Source organism: Hypanus sabinus, chromosome 5 (genome assembly GCF_030144855.1).
Source record: "Hypanus sabinus isolate sHypSab1 chromosome 5, sHypSab1.hap1, whole genome shotgun sequence".
Classification (NCBI taxonomy): domain Eukaryota; kingdom Metazoa; phylum Chordata; class Chondrichthyes; order Myliobatiformes; family Dasyatidae; genus Hypanus; species Hypanus sabinus.
Window position 1 is genome coordinate 62,584,774 of NC_082710.1, and position 21,863 is coordinate 62,606,636.

Below are 21,863 nucleotides of genomic sequence, written 5' to 3' on the forward strand. Positions count from 1 at the left end.
GAAGATGTCTTGGATACTACAGAGGCTGCTACCCATGATGGAGCTGACTAATTTTGCAAGTTTCGGCAATTTACTTCGATCTTTCCAAGATTTCCAAGATGGCAGCGCAACGCAGATTGCAGTGGCCACTCAGGAGCTGACTATCTGTTATTTGTGAAGTGGGGTGCCGTGCGCAATCATAATCGATTGAAAATGGACGCGGGAGCACAGAGGAACATCAGGAAATCTCCAGGAAGACCTTCTTCGTTGCTGCTGCTGCTGTGAGGTCTGGGACTCTGCTGGGAAGAACAGGCCTCAGGGTTGCGTTGCCGATGGCCGTTGGCGGGGCCGTCTTAATACGCTCAGCAGAGGATGGTGCTCGGAGAAGCTGTGCCGGAGGGGATGGTCGTTGGCTCGGAGGTTTAACGGACTCGGAGTCCGCTGCTGTTTTTTTTTATCAATTATGCTATTGTTTGCACTGTTGTAACTATATGTTGTAACTATGTGGTTTTGTGCAGGTCTTGTAGCTTTAGTTTTTGGTCTTGTTTTTGTCTGGTGGATTTGGAGCTCCTTTCCGGGGAACGCGCTAAGACGGTAGCGCGATATTAATATGCAGCAGCCTCTCCGGTCTCTGGATTGGGGATTGCCAAATGTCACGTGGATTTTCTGGTGTAGTCTGTTTTGTCATATGCTTTTGTGATATCATTCTGGAGGAACGTTGTCTCATTTTTTAACTGCATTGCATTTGTGGTTTCTAAATGACAATAAACTGAATCTGAATCTGAATCTTGTGCTCTAGCAACCCCCCCCCCCCATCCCATTACAGGGTGATGCAGCCAGTCAGAATACGCTCCATGGTACATCTGTAGAAGTTTTCATGTGTTTTAGTTGACAAACCAATTCTCCTCAAACTCTAAATGAAATATACCCGTTGTCTTGCCTTCTTTATAGCTGGATCAATATGTTGTGTCCAGGTTAGGTCCTCAGAGATATCGACACCCAGGAACTTGAAATTGCTTGCGCTCTCTACTTCTGATCCCTCTTATGAGGATTGGTATGCGTTCCCTTGTCTTACCGTTCCTGAAGTCTACAATCAGCTCTTTGGTCATACTGATGTTGAGTACAAGGTTGTTGCTACCAGATACTTCCTGAGGAGCACCTGCAGTAATTGCCAGGTCTAGAGTAAGTGGCCTTTAATACCTGCTTCCATTTAGCAAGCTCTGATTTCAGCTAATGGAGTACTTTCACTTTTTACTCTCACCAGTTTCACCTGGGCTCCTTGATGCCCCACATTGTCAGCACTACTTTGATATCAAGGGCAGTCGCTCTCCTTCCTCTTGTGGAATTTACTTCTGAGGTCTAATCATGCTTTTGCTGTTGTATTGGTGTACCGTAGCTTCACAGGCTGGAATCTCATGTGTAGATGTTCCTGGTGCTGCTCTCTGTGTTCCTCATTGACCGTGATTCACCTCCTGGCTTGACATAAGTGTTGGAGTGATGCAGATGCCAAACCATGACTTTGCATATTGCAGAAGAAGACACCAAAGAAGAGTTACATTGCCTCGTTTGACTTGAGCTGCCAGTTTCAAGTCATCGCCATTAGCAAGGTGTAGTCCCGGAGCAACCTGAAGAATAACTTGCTGATTTCCACGTTTACCTGTCAGTGTCTGGTCTCCAGAAGATGGACTCTGATAACAGAAGTGGCATTGAGCTTACTGCTCAGATCTAGGTCCGTGTCAGGAACTGATTTATAGCAGCACACAAATTTTTAGTGCTATTTCTAGTACTTGCTTATAGTTGAGAATTATTTTCCCAGATGCAGATGTTCCACAATTATTTCATATTTTGTATATGTTCTGCTAAGTTTAAAAAACCCTCATGTAAACATTGTCTCCCAGCATGGTGTTGTTGAAGTCATATTGAGTGGTTCTCCTTCTTAGAAAAGATTTATTTCAAACTAAGAATAACTGGATGAAAAGGGAGCCAACATGCCTTATTTTTTGTCTCCTTACTGTCCAGTCTGTTGGGTGCAGGAAGCAGGTTAAATTGCAAAGTTCTAAGTATTGTTCTTTATTAAAATTTCAAGGAAAAGCCGTGAAATCAATGAATGTGGACGTGTGATAGTTGTGCAGTGATGTTCTTGGACATTGTGTCTCGGGCTCTTGGGAAAACTGCAAATGCGTCTGCTTCATTTCTTTATCCCCCATTGTGCAGTACTGGAAATATAAATATCATGCCATTCACAATTAACCCCATTCAGAGTCTTATCAAACTAGGAGTTTGTTATTGAATGAGCTTTCACAGAATGGTAATATCAGGTGCTTAAAATTCTAGCCCCATTTATGTGTGGAATCTTTCCCAAAGTTAACCCTTTCCATGACTCACTGCTCTATCCAACTATCCACTATCTTGTCGTTATCATTAAAACACCCATATTTAGAAGTCCAACAGTTGTATGATGTAAGTGCCTTGAGACAGATTAGAAAGACAGCACTGTGGTGAAGTTATCACTGATAATACTCTGAGTCTGTAGAATGCTCAGTGACTGACAAATGTGCCTCAAGAAAATTTTCGTAATGCTAGCAAACCGTTAACGTTCTGGCATTTAAATATATATTGTCTGGAGACATTGCACTGGAAATGTTTGGTTACAACATAAATACCTACACTTGCCTGTGAGGAACAAAGTCATGTCTTCCATCTGGGCGTTTTGCAGCCTGCAGGACTTGATGTTGAATTCTCCCATTCTTTCTTTCAGAATGAGCCATTTGAGCCTTTCGTTCTTTGGCTTAGTTTATGTTTCCTACTTGTATATTCTGCCTTCCTGGGCAAGTCTCACAGCCTTGCAATTAGCAGCACATTTCATGGACAAGGAAGCACAATCCAATTCTCATTGCTATTAGTTCATTTGCTCTCAATTTATCAGAGATATTCTCTTTGATCCACCCATTCTTCTCTCATCTTCTCTGCTACTGCAAACTAGCTTGTTTTCCAATCCTGATGAAGGGTCCCACACCTGAAATGTTGACTCTCCACAGTGTTTTTCAGGTTTCCAGTAATGCTGTCTTGTAAACGAATGCCAGAGACAGGGGTGCCTATAGAGGTGGAGTGTAGAGGCTTTGCTGGCCGCTTGCTATACAAACCTACTCTCTCCTTGGCATTACAGGAGCTGCAAAGAACAGTGCCATCAGGACCATCACAGAACAAGCCTCCAGATGGCTATGGATCAAGAGGTGTGACCTGTTGAGCAATGCTGCCGGGACACAAGCCAGGGACAGCTCAACCCTGGCTGAGCTGACTGGACGAGAGTGTCTGATGTTGAAACGCCTGATGACCCCAGGATGTGTCCCAGCACACCCCAGGATGTATCTCAGCACCTTTGATATTTTCTTCGATTTACTTTGGCTGCAACTATTTTTCACAAGAGCAGTCTACTTCTTCCGCCATTTCATTAAGCTACTCTGCTGGCAGTCGTCAATGTCAGTAAGCAGTAGAAACCAGACGCACCTGCAACGGCAGAATAACTCTGACTGAGCTACACATCTCCAAGCTGAGTCGAATGCAGTTGCTGAAGTGATCATCGCCACTACATGAGCACTGTTTGGAAAGAAGTAAAAGAGTCTTCATAATTTAACGTCAGGCAAACAGTAAATGTACTGCTGATTTACTGTGGCTATCTCATGTAACATACTGTACAACCAGAAGAAAATCTAATATATTACATATTGGTAATTCAGTGGCTATGAGTGCGTGATTTACAGTTGAACAAAACATAAAAAGACAAGTATGTTGTTGCTTTTGGACTATGTACTGAGCATTGGGGGAAAGAATTTGCACAAAAAGAGGAAACACAGTATTTCAGTATTGATTCTCTACAAGTTGAACCCTTTGGCCCCATATTTGTGATGAATATTTTGCATAAGTGGGATAAGATTGATGCTTATTCCTGCTCCTGACATTCCTTGCAAGTTAAGGCAATTTATTAGTGGACAAATGCATATAATTGCATAAATATTATTCTTCATGATTAAAGACGCATATTCCACATAGTAGTATAAACATTACCATGGGTGAAGTTCTGTCAGTGATTTCCCATTTATTTGGTAGTTCAGTGAAGAGAATCAAGCCTTGATTTTAACTAATCCAAACTGATAGTATCTGAGTCTGTGTGAGGTTGGTAGTTTAGAATAACAAGTGCATTTCCCTCCTGTTCTCCCTCTCCCCTCCTGTGGTGTTTCTTTCAATGAAAGCTTTAACTCTTGGCCAGCAACGGTGTGTGACCCACGATGTTTCAAAATTCATCCCCTGCAGCTTGTAGAGAACGTTCTTTATTACAGCTCTCCCTCGCCATTTGCAGTTATGATCAGCAGGGCTACAAAGGCTTCACTACAGGCCCTGTTTGATATTAATTATTTTTCTCCCACACAAGACAGAGTCAGTTTACCTGCAGGAAGGAATCAAGCACACCAGGAATTGACCAAAACAGCCAGATTTGGTAACACATATAGTTAAAAATTACCAGATCAATTAATATTGCTGTGTCCATGACTTCCTTGCCTGCTCACCTCTGCCCTCCAACCCCCCTCCAGACACTTATCCTGCTACACCTCCTCCCTCATTTCCATTCAGGGCCCTGAACAGTCCTTCCAGGTAAGGCAGCACTTCACATGGAAACCCATCGCTGTCATTTATTGCATCCAATGCTTGAAGTGCAGCCTCACCTACATCAGTGAGACCGGAACACAGATTGGGGAATCAGGGATCATATCACCAAGCACCTTCTCTCAATCCACTGCAACAGTCAGGATATGCTGAAAGACAGCCATTTTAATTCCACTTCCCATTCCCATGTTGACATGCCTGTCCACTACCTCCTCTACTGCTACGTTGAGGCCAGACACAGAATGAAAGAGCATGAAGGCATCAAAAATGATTTCTCTAACTTCTAGTTGACACTCCCCTCTATCCCCCTATTTGTTTTCCCTTATTCTTCCTTCTCCCCGCCTTCACAACCTGTCCGTCAGCTACACCCCCTTCCCTTTGCTTCCATACACTCCCCTTTCTTCCCTGCTCTACTGTCCTCTCCAATCAGATTCCATCTTCTTCAGCCCTTTGCCTCTTCCACCAATCATTTCCTTGCTTCCCCCATCATACCCTTCCCCCCCCTCCCCCACCTCTCTCACCTGAATTCACCTGTCATCTGCCCACTTGTGCCCTTGCCCTCCCACACCCTTCAGTTCTGGCTTCTGCCAGATTCCTTTCCAGTTCTAATGAAGGGTCTCAGCCTGAAGCACTGGCTTCACAGATGCTGTCAAAATGCAAAGTTCCTCATTTTGTGGGCATTGATCCAGATTTCCAGGACAGAAAGATATAGAAATGGAGCCAATTCCTCGGGTTGGTACCGACCTTTCCTCATGGGCCAGGAGGAGCAAGAAGTCTCTCTGATCTCACAAGGTAGCCTCTTTTAAACCAGGCTACGTAATCTGACTCCATACCAACCCCACACTGTCCTCTGATCTTAGCACTGCCCTTTCCTTAACTAGGTGCAGAAGTTGATCTCTCTCTTGTACAGCATGGTAGAATCTGAATAATGATTAGTGTAACACTTTACAGTGCCAGTGATCAGAAGATTGGGTTTAATCCAGGAGTTTGTACGCCCTCTCCACAATCAGTACGTTTTCTCTGGGCACTCCAGTGTCCTCCCACACGCCAAAAAAGACATACAGTTTAGGATTAGTAAAGTGTGGGCATGCTGTGTTGGTGCTGGAAGCATGGTGATACTTACAGGCTACCCCCAGCATGTTGCCATTGATGATGCACGTGATACGTTTCACTGTATATTTCACTGTTTTGATGTGTATGTGAAAAATAAAGCAAACTTTCGAATCCACCCACTAGGCTGAGATCAGCACAGCTGGTAGTCAAGTCAGAGTAGCATTCCACGTATATGAGGTCCTGTTATTAAGGATCCGGAACCAGAATCAGGTTTAATATCACTGGCATATGTCATGAAGTTTGCTGATTTGCGGCAGCAGTACATTGTCATACATAACAATAAAATCACTGTAATTTATAACAAGAAACATGTATTTAAAAATTAATTAAATAAGTAGTGCAGAAAGCGAGGAATGAGAAGAGGGATGTCCTAGGTGATGGGAATCCTTAATGATGGATACCTATCTTTTCACGCATTGCCTTTGGAAGGTGTCCTGGATGCTGGGGAGGCTGGTGCCCATGATGGAGCTGACTGACTTCACAACTTTCTGCAGCTTATTCTGATCCTGTGCAGTGGCCCCTTCATGCCAGTAAGAAAACTCTCCATGGTACATCTGTAGTGACCGCATGGGTTTCTTCCAGGTGCTCCCACTTCCGTCCACGTTCCAGTTGCTAGGTTAACTGGTCATTGTAAATTGTCCCGTGATCAGGCTGGGATTAAATCGGGGCATTGTTGGACAATGTGGCTCAAAGGGCTGGAAGGGCCAATTCTGCACTGTATCTCAGTAAGTAAGTAAATAATCTGCGAGACCCTTTGGTGACGTACCAAGTGTGCTCAGACTCCTAATGAAATAGAGTGCTGACACTCTCTCTTTACCATTGCATCAATATGTTGGGTCCAGGACAGATCTGAAGATCTTAGTGACAGTGCATTTCATTTGTCATTTCTGCTGTTCCCTACGCCATCCCAGCTGCTCCTTAAGTAGTCGTGGATTGAGGATCTCCACAAATTGCTGGGGAAGGATACAGTGAGGAGATCCCTAAACTGTTGCTTCTGCTCTCATAGAGACCTCAGGTTATAGCAGAATGCAAAATGTCCTTTCGGAGTCTGCTTAAGAATAACATGGCTCGCTTAAGTGAGCATACTGAATGTACGTAGAGGCTTGGTGCTGAGGGTGGTAGGTACTGTATCTTGTATTGTTCAGAATATTGAAGGAATCTCTCCAGTGCTCCAGAGCAATTGCTGTAGATAAACTATGACTCTGGGGCACTGATAGACCATGGCATTGGGCCAAGGTTCAGACTGCGGTTTTCAAAATGCTCTTTTTTTAAGGCGGTCATATGTTGTGCTAGCACAGAGAACACAAACTGAATTAGTCATGTTTTTTCTCAGAATGGTGTTTGTTATGATTATAATCAAAAATCAAATCCTTTAAATAATGATATAATCCATCTCCTTCATAGATCTCCAAAGGTGAAATGCTCTACACTAAAAACTCAGGAACAAGTCCAAGATGAATTTCCGTAGAGTGACATCTATTGCAACTTGTGTTAAGTCACTGCCTTGATCACAGGAAGGTGCTGGTGATCTTGTGTTGTTGGCGCTGGTTACTGTATTCTAATCCTGTATTTTACATTATTCATTTCAAGGGCCAGTTCAATTGAGCCCCACAAATTGTCACTTTGCAAGTTTCCATGCCAGACTACCCCTTCCTAGACCTGACAACTCCCATCTGCCATCAGCACTGGCAATAACTCATCACGGTGCACAGTAGCGGTGGTTCTGTCTCAATCCTGCTCATCCAGCCTGGAGCATCTAGTGATCAAGTGGCATTCATTTTATACGCTGAGGGAGTCTTCCGCCATCATCCTGGTAGTGGTGTACATTCCACCCCTGGCCAACATCAGGCAGGCACCAGAGGAGCTGAGCACTGTAATCGTCAGTCCATTGTCTTCCCTATCATTCCACCAGGCCAACTCTGAACAACTACCCACCCACATATCAGCCGTGGAACCAGAGCCAACACACTGTTATACCACCATCAAGAATACTTACTGTGGCCACACTTTGGGAAGTCCAATCACCTGGCTGTACTTCTACTTCTATTCTAGTGTGTAAGTAGAGACTAAAGACTGCTGCACCAGTGATGAGGTCTAAGATGGTGTGGTCCAGGGAGGTGGGGGAGTGACAACAGGACTGCTTTAAGTCTGTGGACTGGACAATATTCAGAGCTCTTTTGAACTTTAACACAAATTCTCACTAATTTATGAGACAAAGGGTTTATACTTCTCTATGACTCTATTGGTCCTGGTGCTAGTCAATGGGAGTAGATTGTGTAAATAGTTAGGCTTGAACTAGATGGGCCAAAAGGCCTGTTTCTGTGCTGTACTTTTCTATGACTATTACAAATGAATGTGCGATGATGGAAACAAAATGCTCCAGATGATGACCTTCTCTGAATCAAGCTATATAGTTTCTTGATACAATATCAAGAAGCTTCAGAGTGAAGTTCTAACTAAGTTGATGCCTAAAGGGAAAAGATAAAATTCTGGTTTTGTGAAGTCTCATCCTCTGCTCGGAGCACTGATACATTTCCTGATTGGTTTACTTTGCATTGATACAGCGTCATTCAGGTTTGTGCCATTAATCTCTGCAAATGTATGCGTCTTCTCTGACTGAAGCATTTAAAAGGAGCTCTTATCCTGCAGTTTACATTGCTGATTAGTTATTTTAATTCCCATTTCAGAATGACCTTCTACCTGCAGGATTAAGACAAAAGGATCAGACAAAAAAGGCGCCAACAGGTCCATTAAATAGAGATCAACTTCTGGAACACTTGGAGAAGCAAGCAAAAGAATGTAAGGACAGAGAAGACTTGGTTCCGTACACAGGAGAAAAGCGAGGTATGTAATTTTTTTATTCCGTTATAAAGGCTGCATAATCTATCTCACTAAGTTTTTCTTTGAGTCCATCATGTTCTGTTTAATGGCTCATGTCATAAATTAACATGGACTGATTTGCACCACTGTTACTTCCTGAGTCAAGTGTAAAATTGTGAAGTTTTTACTCGCATTAGGTGCACAGGCTCTTGATCTATTTTTTTGACTCTGCCATTTCCTCTCTCTGTAGAAGCAACTCAGGTCTAGGGGATGTATGTGAAACTTGGTTGAGTTGAGCATCAGGACTGCATGAAAGTATGAGGGAAAAACCTTCAGTATAGATTCCTGATAAGTTTCCCCATTGTTTGTGTAGATATTTTCTTTGAAGATATTCTTTCTCTTTCCTGCCATGAACGTAGTCACTTAATTGCAAGGGAAAGATGAACTGTCAGTTTGAGTCTTCAGTCAGTGAAGGGTACAGACAAAGAACTCCTGGAGAGACTATAATTAGAGATGAAACCATTGGGTCTGTTGCTTTGACCTAGTGGTATTATCTAACTGCATTTCAATTACCTTTTGTTCAGCACAACATGTCTAGCTCTTGCAGTTCTAAATAATCACTAAAATCAAATGGCTTTTAGCAGTCTGTATAGACAATGTGAAGCCAGAAGGTAAAACAGCATAATTGCATCAACTGTCAAATATTTTTATATGAGCCTTTACACTTCAATATAAGAGAGTAAGATTTTCTATGTCTAAACTAAACCATTAATCCTTTTAATTTCATTGTAATATTTACAATAAAACAAAGAAAAAACATGATTTTTTCAGCTATTTGTATTGCCAATTGTGGAATTTAAATTTATTCTCTATTTTTATTCTAAAATGTAATAATTATGCTACCAGATAACAGATGTCTAAATTGATACTTGAAGGTAGTTGCTTTTTATTTGTAAAAGTGTCCATGAAGTTATTGCATTCAGATAAACTATCTTGTTCTTTCACCAAATTATGATTGAAAGAGAGAAAACAGCTTCCTCAACAGGCAAGTCAAGCCCCACACTGTAGTTGACTATTAACTGTTCACCACTGTGACTCGGAGAAAAAATAAAGTTGCTGTGTCAAAGCCTTAGAGATTGTAAATTCAATCCTGACCCTTTGTGTTGTCTGTGTGGAGTTTGCAAATTCTTCCAACAGTCATGTAGCTTCCTCTGGGTGCACAATTTCCCCCCAAACATGTATTGGTTGGCAGGATCACACACAAAATGCTGGAGGAACTCAGCAGGCCAGACAGCATCTATGGAAAAGGTACAGTTGACATTTTGAGCCGAAACCCTTCAGCAGGACTGGAGAAAAATACTGAGGAGTAGATTTAAAAGGTGGGGGGAGCTTTTGAGTCTATTCCTCAGCTTTTTTCCTCCTTGTCCTGCTCAAAGGTCTCGGCCTGAAACATTGACTGTACCTTTTTCCACAGATGCTGCCTGGCCTGCTGAGTTCCTCCAGCATTTTGTGTGTGTTGCTTGGATTTCCAGCATCTGCAGATTTTCTCTTGTTTGTGATTGGTTGGTAGGATAATTGGCCGCTGTAAAATTGCCCTTCATGAGAAAGTGTATCGTAGAATCTGGGTGGCGTTGACTAACCCAAAGGGCCTTTTTTTCATCTAACAATAAAAAACTGCCAGCCTTGCTGTCAGACTCTGCATGCGAAGAATAAAGAAACAAAAACTGCAGCAAGCAAAGTCTGAAAGTTCATCTGTCAAAGATTAGATCTGAAGTTTTTTTTGAAAAATGTTTTCCTTGACATTTTAGTTTTTTTTGTTATCCCCGAAAAAATATCATACAGATTTATATTTTGTTTTTATTGATTCTGCAAAAGTAGTTATTTTGCCTTTATACAAACCTATGCTGTATGAATAGCTTACAGTTTCTCGTAAAATTGAGTGTCTGTCAGTCACTGAATGTAATCTGGATCCTTTGCCGATTAACCGTGACCATTGATGGCAATGCTATTTATTTACATAGTGACTCTGAAAGCAGCCATAAAATTCCACTCTTAGAAAGGTATGAGGGCTTGCAGGAGAAAACTAAACATTTTTATTAACTTCTCCAAAGTGCAATCGGTTGTCGCCTCTAAGTAGTATTCTGTAGCTTTTCCATACAAATAAGTAAATGTGATTTCCATCAGATACCACATAATTGTTTTTATAATGTGCAAGCTATCTTGTTTTGCTCTCAGACACATCTCTTAACTGCCTTTGGCTGTCTGTCTCCTTTCTGCTTGTAGAAGCTCTGTAGAAAGCATCTCTATGTCTTAACTTTAGGAACCTCTCTCATCTCTCCCACTTGAGGATTTACTTCAGTTCCTTTCTTTCTCTGAAGCCTCTTGAGATGTTTATCTGCGAAAGAGATTCTCTACTAATATAGGTTTTTCAATTGCTTAGTGAGCTGTTGGTAATCTCATACCAATGTTTCATTGGAGTTAGACAATTAGCTTGTTTAGTATGACTGGAAATTACAGCTTTGGGAGTGTTGTGAAGTCTGGGATATTTTTTGGAAAAATATATAAGAGTGCAGATTTTTTTTGAAACTTGAAATGAAGAACTTTCACCTTCAGTCACCTTGTGCTCTGTTGACATTAGAAGGGATAATTTATCTTCTAATTGTTCTCCAGTCAACTAACAGCAGCTCCACTGCCTGGACAAAAATAGCAGTGACTGCATTCCAATTTCAGCTGTGTATTTATTTCTTGAGGAGATCTGCCAGCCAGTTGTCAGGAGGTGTTACATTGCACATTGCTCCAGGAGAGCCTCTGTTCCATTGCAATCTCCAGCCCCAACCAACCACTTTGCTCCTATTCTCAAATTACTCACTATTTCACAGTAATTGACAGATCATGTTGCTAAATTTAGTTTGAGCATGGAATGCCTGCCTGATTACAGTTGAATTTTCACATTTGTTTTAGAGTCGTAGAGCACTATAGCACAGAAATAGGTCCTTTGACCCAGCAGTCTATGCTGAACACCCCACACTGGTCTGAATTGTTATTTTGCCTGGTCCTATTGACCGATACCTGAGCCATCCCTCCATAACCCTCGCATCCATATACTTATCCAAACTACTCTTAAACGTTGCAATTCACACTTCCACTGGCAGCTCGTTCCGCACTCACACCACCCACTGAGTGAGGAAGATCCCCCTCAGGTTCCCCTTAAGTATTTCACCTTTCACCCTTAACCAATGCCCTCTACTTCTAGCCTCAGCTAACCTCATTGGAAAAAACCTGCTTGAATTTACCCTATCTATACTTATATACCTCTAGCAAATCTCCCCTCATTCTCCCATACTTCAGGGAACAAAGTTCTAACCTATTTAACCTTTCCCTATAACTCAGTTCCTCAAGTCCCAGCAATATCTTTGTAAATTTTCTCTGTATTCTTTCAATCTTATTGATATATTTCCTATAAGTAGGTGACCTTAATTTCACACTATTCTTCTACTTTGACCTCAACAATGTCTTGTATAACTTTGAAATAACATTTCCAACTCCTGCACTCAATACTCTGGTTTATGAAGGCCAATGTGCGTAAAGCTCTCTTTATGAACCTATCCACCTGTGATGACACCTCCAAGGAATAATGGATCTGTATTCCCAGATCCCTTTGTTCTACCATACTTCTCAGTGCCCTACCTGTGGAAGACCTACCCTGGTTGGTCCTCCCAAAGTGCAACACCTCACACCTGTTTACATTGAATTCCATTTGCTATTTTCAGCCTATCTCCTCAGTTGGTCCAGGGTACTCTGCAAGTTTTGATAGCCTTTCTTCTTTTCACTATGCCCCCATTCGTGGTGTCATCTGCAAATTTGCTGATCCAGTTGACCATATTATAATCTAATATAGATAATCATTGATATAGATGACAAACAACAAAGGAATCAGCATTAATCCCTGTGGCATAACACTAGTTACAGACCTCCAGTCAGAGAGGTAAACTATCTGCTACTATTGTCTGGCTTGTCTTGCTAAGCCAATGTTGAACCCAATTTACTACCTCATCCTGAATGCCAAAGGGCTGAACCTTCTGGACAAGCCTCCCAAGTGGGACTTTGTCAAAGGCCTTGCTAAAGTCCATGTAGACACCATCCACTGCCTTGTTTCATCAACTTTTTTAACCTTCTTGAAAAACTCTATAACATTGATTAGACATGACCTACCATACATAAAGCTGTATTGATTATCCTGAACCAGGCTCTGTCTAAGCAAATATTTATATATCTTGTCTCTTAGAATACTTTCCAATAATTTACCCCCTACTGACGACAGACTTACTGGCCTATAATTTCCTGGCTTATTCTAAGAGCTTTTCTTGAACAATGGAACAATATTAGCTGTCCCCCCAATCTTCTGGCACCTCACCAGTGGCTAAGGACGTTTTAAATACCTCTGCCAGGGCCCCTGTAATTTCTGCACTAACCTCCTACAAGATGGAAGGGGACACCTTGTCAGGCCTTGGGGACTTATCCATCCTAATATGACTCAAGACAACAAGCAGAACTCCTCTGTAATGTGGGTGCGATCCATGACTCCACCTCTGTTTTGCCTCAGTTTTATAGAATCTGTGTCCATCTTCAAAGTAAGTACAGGTGCACAAATCCATTTATGATCTACCCCATCTCTTTGGATGATCTTGACAAGGGGACCAATTCTGTCCTTTGTTATTCTTTTACTCTGAATATATCTGTAGAAGCCCTTGGGATTCTCTTCTATCTTTTCTGCCAGAGCAACCTCATGCCTTCTTGCATCTCTCCCGATGTCCCTTTTAAGTGTCCTCTTGCATTTCTTGTACTCCTCAAGCACCTCATTAGTTCCTTGCTTCCTATACCTGTTGTGCACCTCATTCCTTTTTGTAACGGCTTCCATATCCCTTGAGAACCACGATTCCCTGAACCTATTATCCTTACCTTTTATTCCGACAGGAACGTACAAACTTATTGCTCTTAATACTTCACTTTTGAATAGCTTCTCACTTACCAAGCACATCTTTGCTGGAAAAATGCATTCCAATCTACGCTACCAGATTCTTTCTGATGCCATGAAAAATGGTCTTTCTCTGATTTAGAATGCCAACCCAAGGGCTAGTCCTATCCTTCTCCATAATTATCTTGAAACTAATGAACATCGAGTTCTTTGCAGTATGGATGCCCCAATCAATATATGGAAAGGTAAAATCACATTTCATCACAATCTTATTTTTCTTGCAACTGTCTGCTATCTCTCTAGGAATTTGCTCATCAAAATCTCATCAACTATTGGGAGGTCAATAATATACAGAAACCAATATAATATGACCATTAATATAGTTACGCCTTTTTCGTTCCTCCACTCCACCCATGTAGCCTCAGTAGACAAGACCGCCAATCTGTTCTTTCTGAGTACTGCTGTGACATGTCCCTGGTGAGTAATGTCATCCATCCCCCTTTAGTACTTCCACCTCTATCATGCAGAAAACCATAGAAATCCGGAACAATGAGACACTAGTCCTGTCCTTCCTGCAACCATGTCTCAGTAATGGCTCCAATTTCATACTCTACATGCTGGTCCATGCATTAAGCTCATCTGCCATACCTACAATATCATTGCATTGAAATAGATGCAACTCCGAACTTTAGTCCCATCATGCTCAACTCAGGGTTCCTAGGCTTAACATCTACTTTCCCCACAGCCAGTCCAGTATCTGCACTTCACTCTGCTTCCCATTCTCCTGCAACTCTAGATTAAACCCCCTTGTGCAGCTATTAGTCCCTCTCCAGTTCAGGTGCAAATCATTCCATTGGTACAGGCCCCACCTTCCCCGGAAGAGATCCCAATGATCCAAACATCTGAAGCCTTTTCTCCTGCACCATCTCCTTACCATGTATTAAACTGCATTATCCTTCTACTTCTCGCCTCACTGGCACAGTTAACAAACCTGAGATCACCTCTCTCGAGGTCCCGTCCTTTGACTTAGCACCTAGCTTACTGAACTCACAATTGTTGCCTATGTCATTGGTACTGATGTGGGTGATAACCTCTGGATGCTCACCTCTCCCTTTGAAATGTTAGAGACTTGGTCTGAGATGTCCCTGACCCTGGCACCTGGGAGGCACCCAGGAATCTCATTCTTTCCCCCAGAGCTTCCTGTCTGTTCCCATAATGAATAAATCCTCAATCTCTTCTGTTGCATTCCCCTCTGAGTCACAGAGCCAGAGACCTGGCTGCTGGTAAATTTAATAGAATCTCTCCTCACCAAAGCCTCAGTCCCCCACTCGGACTCTGTCCCACTTACACAATGGCCTCTCAGCTTAAACCTAACTTCTTTTTATTGGTGCTTAGCAAGTGCCTAATAGTCCAAACAATTTCAAGCTCTGCTGAAAGTCTCGACAGGCCATGCTCGCTTTTTAAATCTGGTGCAGAACTCCACAAGCGACTGCCGCCGCAAATTCAAGTTGCTGCTCTGAAAATGTTTACACTCTCACTGCTACGGGCGGAAGTTCCCACTCGCTTCAAAAAGGCAACAATTATACCAGTGCCGAAGAAGAATAATGTGAGCTGCTTAAATGACTATCGCCCGGTAGCACTCACATCGACACTGATGAAATGCTTTGAGAGGTTGGTTATGACTAGATTGAACTCCTGCCTCAGCAAGGACCTGGACCCATTGCAATTTGCCTATTGCCACAATAGGTCATCAGCAGATGCAATTTCAATGGCTCTCCACAAGGCTTTACCCTGGACATCACAAACACCTACGTCAGGATGCTGTTCATTGACTACAGCTCAGCATTTAGTACGATCATTCCCACAATCCTGATTGAGAAGTTACAGAACCTGGGCCTCTGTACCTCGCTTGCAATTAGATCCTCAACTTCCTAACCAGAAAACCACAATCTGTGCAGATTGGTGATAATATCTCCTCCTCGCTGACGATCAACACTGGCGCACATCAGTGGTGTGTGCTTAGCCCACTGCTCTGTTCTCTGTATACACATGACTGTGTGGCTAGGCATAGCTCAAATACCATCTATAAATTTGCTGATGATACAACCATTGTTGATAGAATCTCAGGTGGTGACGAGAGGGCGTACAGGAGTGAGATCTGCCAACTAGTGGAGTGGTGCCACAGCAGCAACCTGGCACTTAACGTCAGTAAGACAAAAGAGCTGATTGTGGACTTCAGGAATGGTAAGGCAAAGGAGGACATACCAATCCTCATAGAGGGATCAGAAGTGGAGAGAGTGAGCAGCTTCAAGTTCCTGAGTGTCAAGATCTCTGAGGATCTAACCTGGTCCCAACATATCAATGCAGTTTTAAAGAAGACAAAACAGTGGCTATACCTATATTAGGAGTTTGAAGAGATTTGATATGTCAACAAATACGCTCAAAAACTTCTATAGACGTACTGTGGAGAGCATTCTGACAGGTGAATAGGAGTGTATGGAGCCCATTGATTTAGAATTGAGAGCATCTACTCAGCTGCCTCCGCTGCATGTTTCTGTTGTGAGAAAACAAACCCTAACCCTGCTGCGTAATCCTAAGCCCTCATTTTGTGCCATATTAATGCGATTTGGATCTAGTGCGTAACTAGATTTCCTGTCAGGGAAAGAGGCAGGGCAGGCAACAGAAGTTTGTGTAGGGGAACACTTTGCATCTAGTGATCATAAAGTCATTACTTTCAAGGTAATTATGGAGAAGGATAGTTCTGGTCCTTGGATTGAGATTCAATGTTGGAGAAAGGCCAATTTTGATGGTATCAAGAAGGATTTGGCAAAGGGTGGATTCAAACTGGTTGCTTTCTGGCAGAGGTGGACTTGGTATGTGGGAGCTGTTCAAAAGTTCAAAAGTGACGTTTTGAAAGCAGAGTTTGTATGTTCCTATCAGTTTAAAAGGCAAGGTTAACAGGCTTAGGGAATCTTGGTTTTCAAGAGATATTCAGGTCCTGGTTAAGAAAAAGGAGGCGCATAGCAGGTATAGGCAGGCAGGTATAAATGAGGTACTTGAGAAGTATATGAAATGAAAGACAACACTTAAGAGGAAATAGGAGAGGCTGAAAGAAGACAAGAGATTGATCTAGCAGACAAGGTGAAGGAGCATCCTCAGAGTTTCTACTGACATGTTAAGAGCAAAAGGATAGGATAGGATAGGAAAGAAAGGGACAAAATTGTTCCATTGAAAGATGCATGGAGTCAAAGGAGAGGGGGAATGTTTGCATCTGTACTTACTCAGGAAGTGGACACAGAGCCTATCGATGTGAGGGAATACAGCAGTGAGGTCATGGGTCATATACAGATTACAGAGGAGGAGGTTTTGAGGTAATTTAGCATGGACAAATCCCCAGGGCCTGACAGGTGTTCCTTTGGACCTTGTGGGAGGCTAGTATAGAAATTGCAGGTTCTCTAGCAGAGATATTTGAAACAACCTTAGCCACAGCTGGGGTGCTAATGTTGTTCCATTGTTTAAGAAAGGCTCCAAGAATAAGTCAGGAAGTCATAAGCCCATGGGCTTGACATCAGTAGTGGGAAAGTTATTGGAATGTATTCTAAGGGGCAGGATATATTCAAAATTCAAAGTACATTATTATCAAAATATGTATAAATTATGCAACCTTGAGATTTGTCTGCTTACAGGCAGCCACAAAGCGAGAAGCCCAAAAGAACCCAATTAAAAAAAGACCAACACCCAATGTGCAGAGAAAGAAAAAAAACACGGATCATGCAAACAACAGCATTCCAAACAAAACTGAGTCCAGAGACCCGAATCCTGGAACAGCTGGAGTAGGCCCAGAGCCTCGGTCTCAGTTCATCGTGTAGTGGGGAAAATCTCCGTGAAGCTCGACACAAAGTGCATAGCAGCTGGAGAGTCTCACAGCCTCAGTGCCACAGAGAAAGGTGTGGACATCGCAGAAGAGCAAGTGGAATCGGCCCGACCCTTGCCCCTGGTCCCAACATTCTGCCTCTCCAGTCTATCTGGGCCAGCATTTAAGTCATCCTAATACTGGATCATGCTGCACAGTGAGACCCAGGCCCTGCCGCAGTGGTATGCTCTGGGCCTAGACCTCACCGCCCAGCCCAAAGCCATTCTCGACCTTTCCAGATCGGCTTAGCACTGATCTAACCTCGTTCACGGTTTAGGTGGATGAGCTGCGAAACTCCTCCGCCTTGACACCTCTCCAAACTGCTCATTCCAACTCCATCTTCGACAGCAACATCACCCCTGAAGACTCCAACATCGTCTTGAACATGCTACGCTCCGGCTTTGCAACGCTCCAGCATAGTTTATCCCTCGAGTCTGCTTCACCCTCGCTCTCCTCTTTATTGTTTGCAGTGATAGTTTGCTACAATGTACCTCAGAAAAAATGTTATTAATGATGATTTTAGCCAAATTTCTTGAACCAACAGTAAGCTGTTGCCCAACTTCAGTAGTGCCATCTTAAACCGTAAGTATATATGTAAATACTTGGATAGAGAGGGACAGATTAGGAATAGTCAGCATGGCTTTGAGTGTAGTTGGTTTTGTCTAGCCATTTTATAGATTTTTTTCGAGGAAGTTACCGGGAAAGTTGATGAAGGCAAGGCAGTGTGTGACAGAAAGCAGTCGGAGAACGCAAGCCTTACACAAGCACATTCACACAAACACTGCCTAGTCATTCTGCTGGCGTTATGTTGAGTGTACGCACTTTAATACCTGCCCCAGTATATTCTCATAATGGGCCCTAAACCAAGCTGATGCATTTGGATTGGCTTTATGGCACCTTTCCCGCCTGACATGGTGGAATATTCCATTTCTTTAGTAATGGGGATATGTAAATAAGTGTATGTTGCTCGTATACTGTATTTAAGGTCGATATTTCTGTTTATTTTGTAATATGATTGTAGCTACATTGTGGGGTGCATCTCATTCTAATTCGTAAGTTGACTTTGTTGGTAATTAAGGATGGTATGGCTTGATGCTGAATAAAATGAGGCTCTTTGCCCTCACTGAGAGAGAGATCAGGGGTGACAGAAGTTCACACTGGATGAAAGTTGTATGGAGCTGTTATTGCGTTTTCTGGTAGATATCTGTTTGTAAATATTACCAGTTTTCTTTTCATTATTTTGATAATTTTGGTAAGTTTGAGTTTTGCCGCACCCTTGCACTGATGACTAAGTGACTCCTTTGATCATAACCCATGTATCTAACACAGTGGGATGTGTCTATAAATACGTGAAGATCAAAGATGAAGATGAGCTTTATTTGTCACATGTACATTACCTCACCTTCTAAATGTGTATCATTTCTGTTTTTTGCACAATTTTAAATCTATTCAATATACACACACTGCAGTTTATTTATTTATTATTGTTAATTTATTTTGTTTTTTCTTTGATATTATGTATGGCATTGAACTGCTGCTGCTAAGTTAACTGATTTCACAACACATTCCAGCGATAATAACCCTGATTCTGAAACTTCAGAACGTTCAGTGGAATGCGTCATTTTGCACCAACAACCAACACAGTCCGAAGTTTGTGCTGGAGACAGTGTTGCCACACTCCCGGTGCTAACACAGCATTCCCACATCTCTCGAGCCCCAACCCTACATCTTTCTGGAATGTGGCAGGAAACTCGCACAGTCATAGGGTGAGCAACCTTACAGTCAGCGGTGGGAATCCAACCCCAATCGGTGGTCACTGTCATGGCAAAGCAATCGCACTACATTTATAATACATCTATTTCACACATTTGCAAATATCTAATATGTAGAGGAATACAGCTTATTTCTCAGCCCATCAGCATCCTTCTATGTCTTTCTCCATCATATATCTTCCTTCTTGAAGCACCTGTACTATAGAAACTACAATCCTTTGCAACTTCCAAATTATAACCACATGCTGGGAAAGAATTCCTCAACTCCTTATTGAATTTATTGCACTTTATGCTCTTTGAAGTACAAAGCAGCTTCATTAGATCAACTTTGACAGGTCTTACATGGGAGTTTGGTCAAGAAGGTTCAGTCGCTTGGCATTCAAGATGAGATGCTAATTTGGATGAGACATTGAGTTCATGGTTGTAGACGGTTGCCCCTCCGACGGGAGGCCTGTGACCAGTGGTGTGGTGCAGGGATCAGTGCTGGGTCCATTGTTGTTCGTCATCTTTATCAATGATCTGGATGATAATATGGATCAAAGTTCAAAGTAGTTTTTGTTGCCAAAGTACATATACGTCACCATGTACAACCCTGGAGATCATTTTCTTGTGGGCATACTCAGCAAATCTATAGAACCATAACTGCAACAGAATCAATAAAAGACCAAAGTGCAGAAGGCAACAAGCTGTGCAAATATTTATTTATTCATTTACGGGATGTGGGCAACGGCAGCTAAGCCAGCATTTATTGTCCATCCCCAGTTGCCCTTGAGAAGGTGGAGATGAGCTGCCTTCTTGAACCGCTGCAGTCCCTGAGGTGTAGAGACACCCACAGTGCTGTAAGGGAGGGAATTCCATGACTTTGACCCAGTGACAAGGAAGGAACGGTTATGTGTTTCCAAGTCAGGGTGGTGAGTGACTTGGAGGAGGACTTCCAAGTGGTGGTGTTCCCAGATATCTGCTGCTCTCGTCTTTCTAGATGGTAGTGGTCGTGGGTCTGGAAGGTGCTGCCTTAGGAACTTTGCTGTGTTGTTGCAGTGCACCTTGTAGGTGGTACACACTGCTGCAACTATTCGATGGTGGAGGGATTGGATGCTTGGGGAAGGGATACCAGTCAAGTGGGCTGCCTTGTACCGGATGGTGTCAAGCTTCTTGAGTGTTGATGGATCTGCACTCATCCAGGTGAGTGGCGAGTGTTCCATTACACTCCTGACCTGAGCCTTGAAGATGGTGGACAGGCTTTGGGGAGTCAGGAGGTGAGTTACACGCCACAGGATTCCTAGCCTTTGACCTGCTCTGGCAGCCACGGTGTTTATGTGGTGAGACCAGTTCAGTTTCATGTCAATGGTAACCCCCAGGATGTTGATAGTAGGGGACTCAGTGATGGTGATGCCACTGAATGTCAAGGGACGATGGCTAGAGCCTCTCTTGTTCCAACTGGTCATTGCCTGGCACTTGTGTGGCTCGAGCGTTACTTGCCAGTTGCCAGCCCAAGCCTGGATGTTGTCCAGGTCCTGCTGCACTATCTGAGGAGTCATGAATGGTGCAGAACATTGTGCAGTCATCTGCAAACATCCCCACTTCTGACCTTATGATGGAAGGAAGGTCTCTGATGAAGCAGCTGAAGATGGTTGGTCCCAGGACACTTCCCTGAGGAACTCCTGTAGCAATGTACTGTGGAGGAGATGATCAAATTCCAACCACCACAACTATCTTCCTTTGCAAAAGAAGAAATAAAAATAGTAAATAAATAAGCAATAATTATGGACAACATGAAATGAAGAGTCCCTGAAAGGGAGCAAATTTGCAGATATCACCAAGATTGGGAGTGCTGTAGACAGCAAGGAAGGCTATTAAAGCTTACAATGGGATCTGGACCAGCTAGGAAAATGGGCTGAAAAATGTCAGATGGAATTTATTGCAGACAAGTGTGAGGTGTTACACTTAGGGAGGACCACTCAGATTAATGGTTTAGCACAGACTAGATGGACTGAATGGCCAGTTTCTGTGTTGTAGTGTTCTATGACATTATAACTATTCTCTCTCTGCCATCTTCAGGCAGATTTTTGTCAAATGTAGGGCCTCATGGACATGGAATCCTTCATTAAGGACCCCCATCGCTTGGGACAAGCCTTCTCCTCATTACTACCATCAGGGAGGAGGTACAGGAGCCTGACAACACACATTCAATGCTTTAGGAACAGCTTCTTCCCCTCTGCCATCAGATTTCTGAACAGTCTGTGAATACTACCTAACTCTCCCTTTTTTGCACTGCTTTTTATGTTGTTATTATAGTAATTTTTGTTAGTTTCACACGGTACTGCTGCCACAAAACAACAAATTTCACGGCAGATGTCTGTGATAGTAATCCTGATTCTGATTCGGATTATCTTGGTTTATCGCAACACAAGTTTATTCTAAATTGATGTTCACCATTCTTACTATTCTTACAAGGTAATGCTTTCTAACAGCAGCAGTTCAATGCAACACATAGTATAGAAGAAGGGAAAAATCAGTCAATCAATCAATCAATCAATCAATTTACAGTACATGTATGTAACTCTCACTTCAGCTAGCAGCTGAATATAGGGGATAATAGCCTCCTGGCCCGGCCAAACTTAAGAAATCT

General features: G+C 42.7%; 1 protein-coding gene across 1 annotated transcript in view; it reads left to right on the forward strand.

Annotated features, from left to right (window-relative positions):
* Positions 1–21,863, forward strand: part of tmod1 (tropomodulin 1) — an 89,019-nt gene that overhangs the window by 32,584 nt on the left and 34,572 nt on the right. The window contains exon 3 of the mRNA XM_059970027.1: positions 8,442–8,598. Coding sequence (XP_059826010.1) covers positions 8,442–8,598 — 157 coding nt within the window. The remainder of the gene's footprint in view (positions 1–8,441; positions 8,599–21,863) is intronic.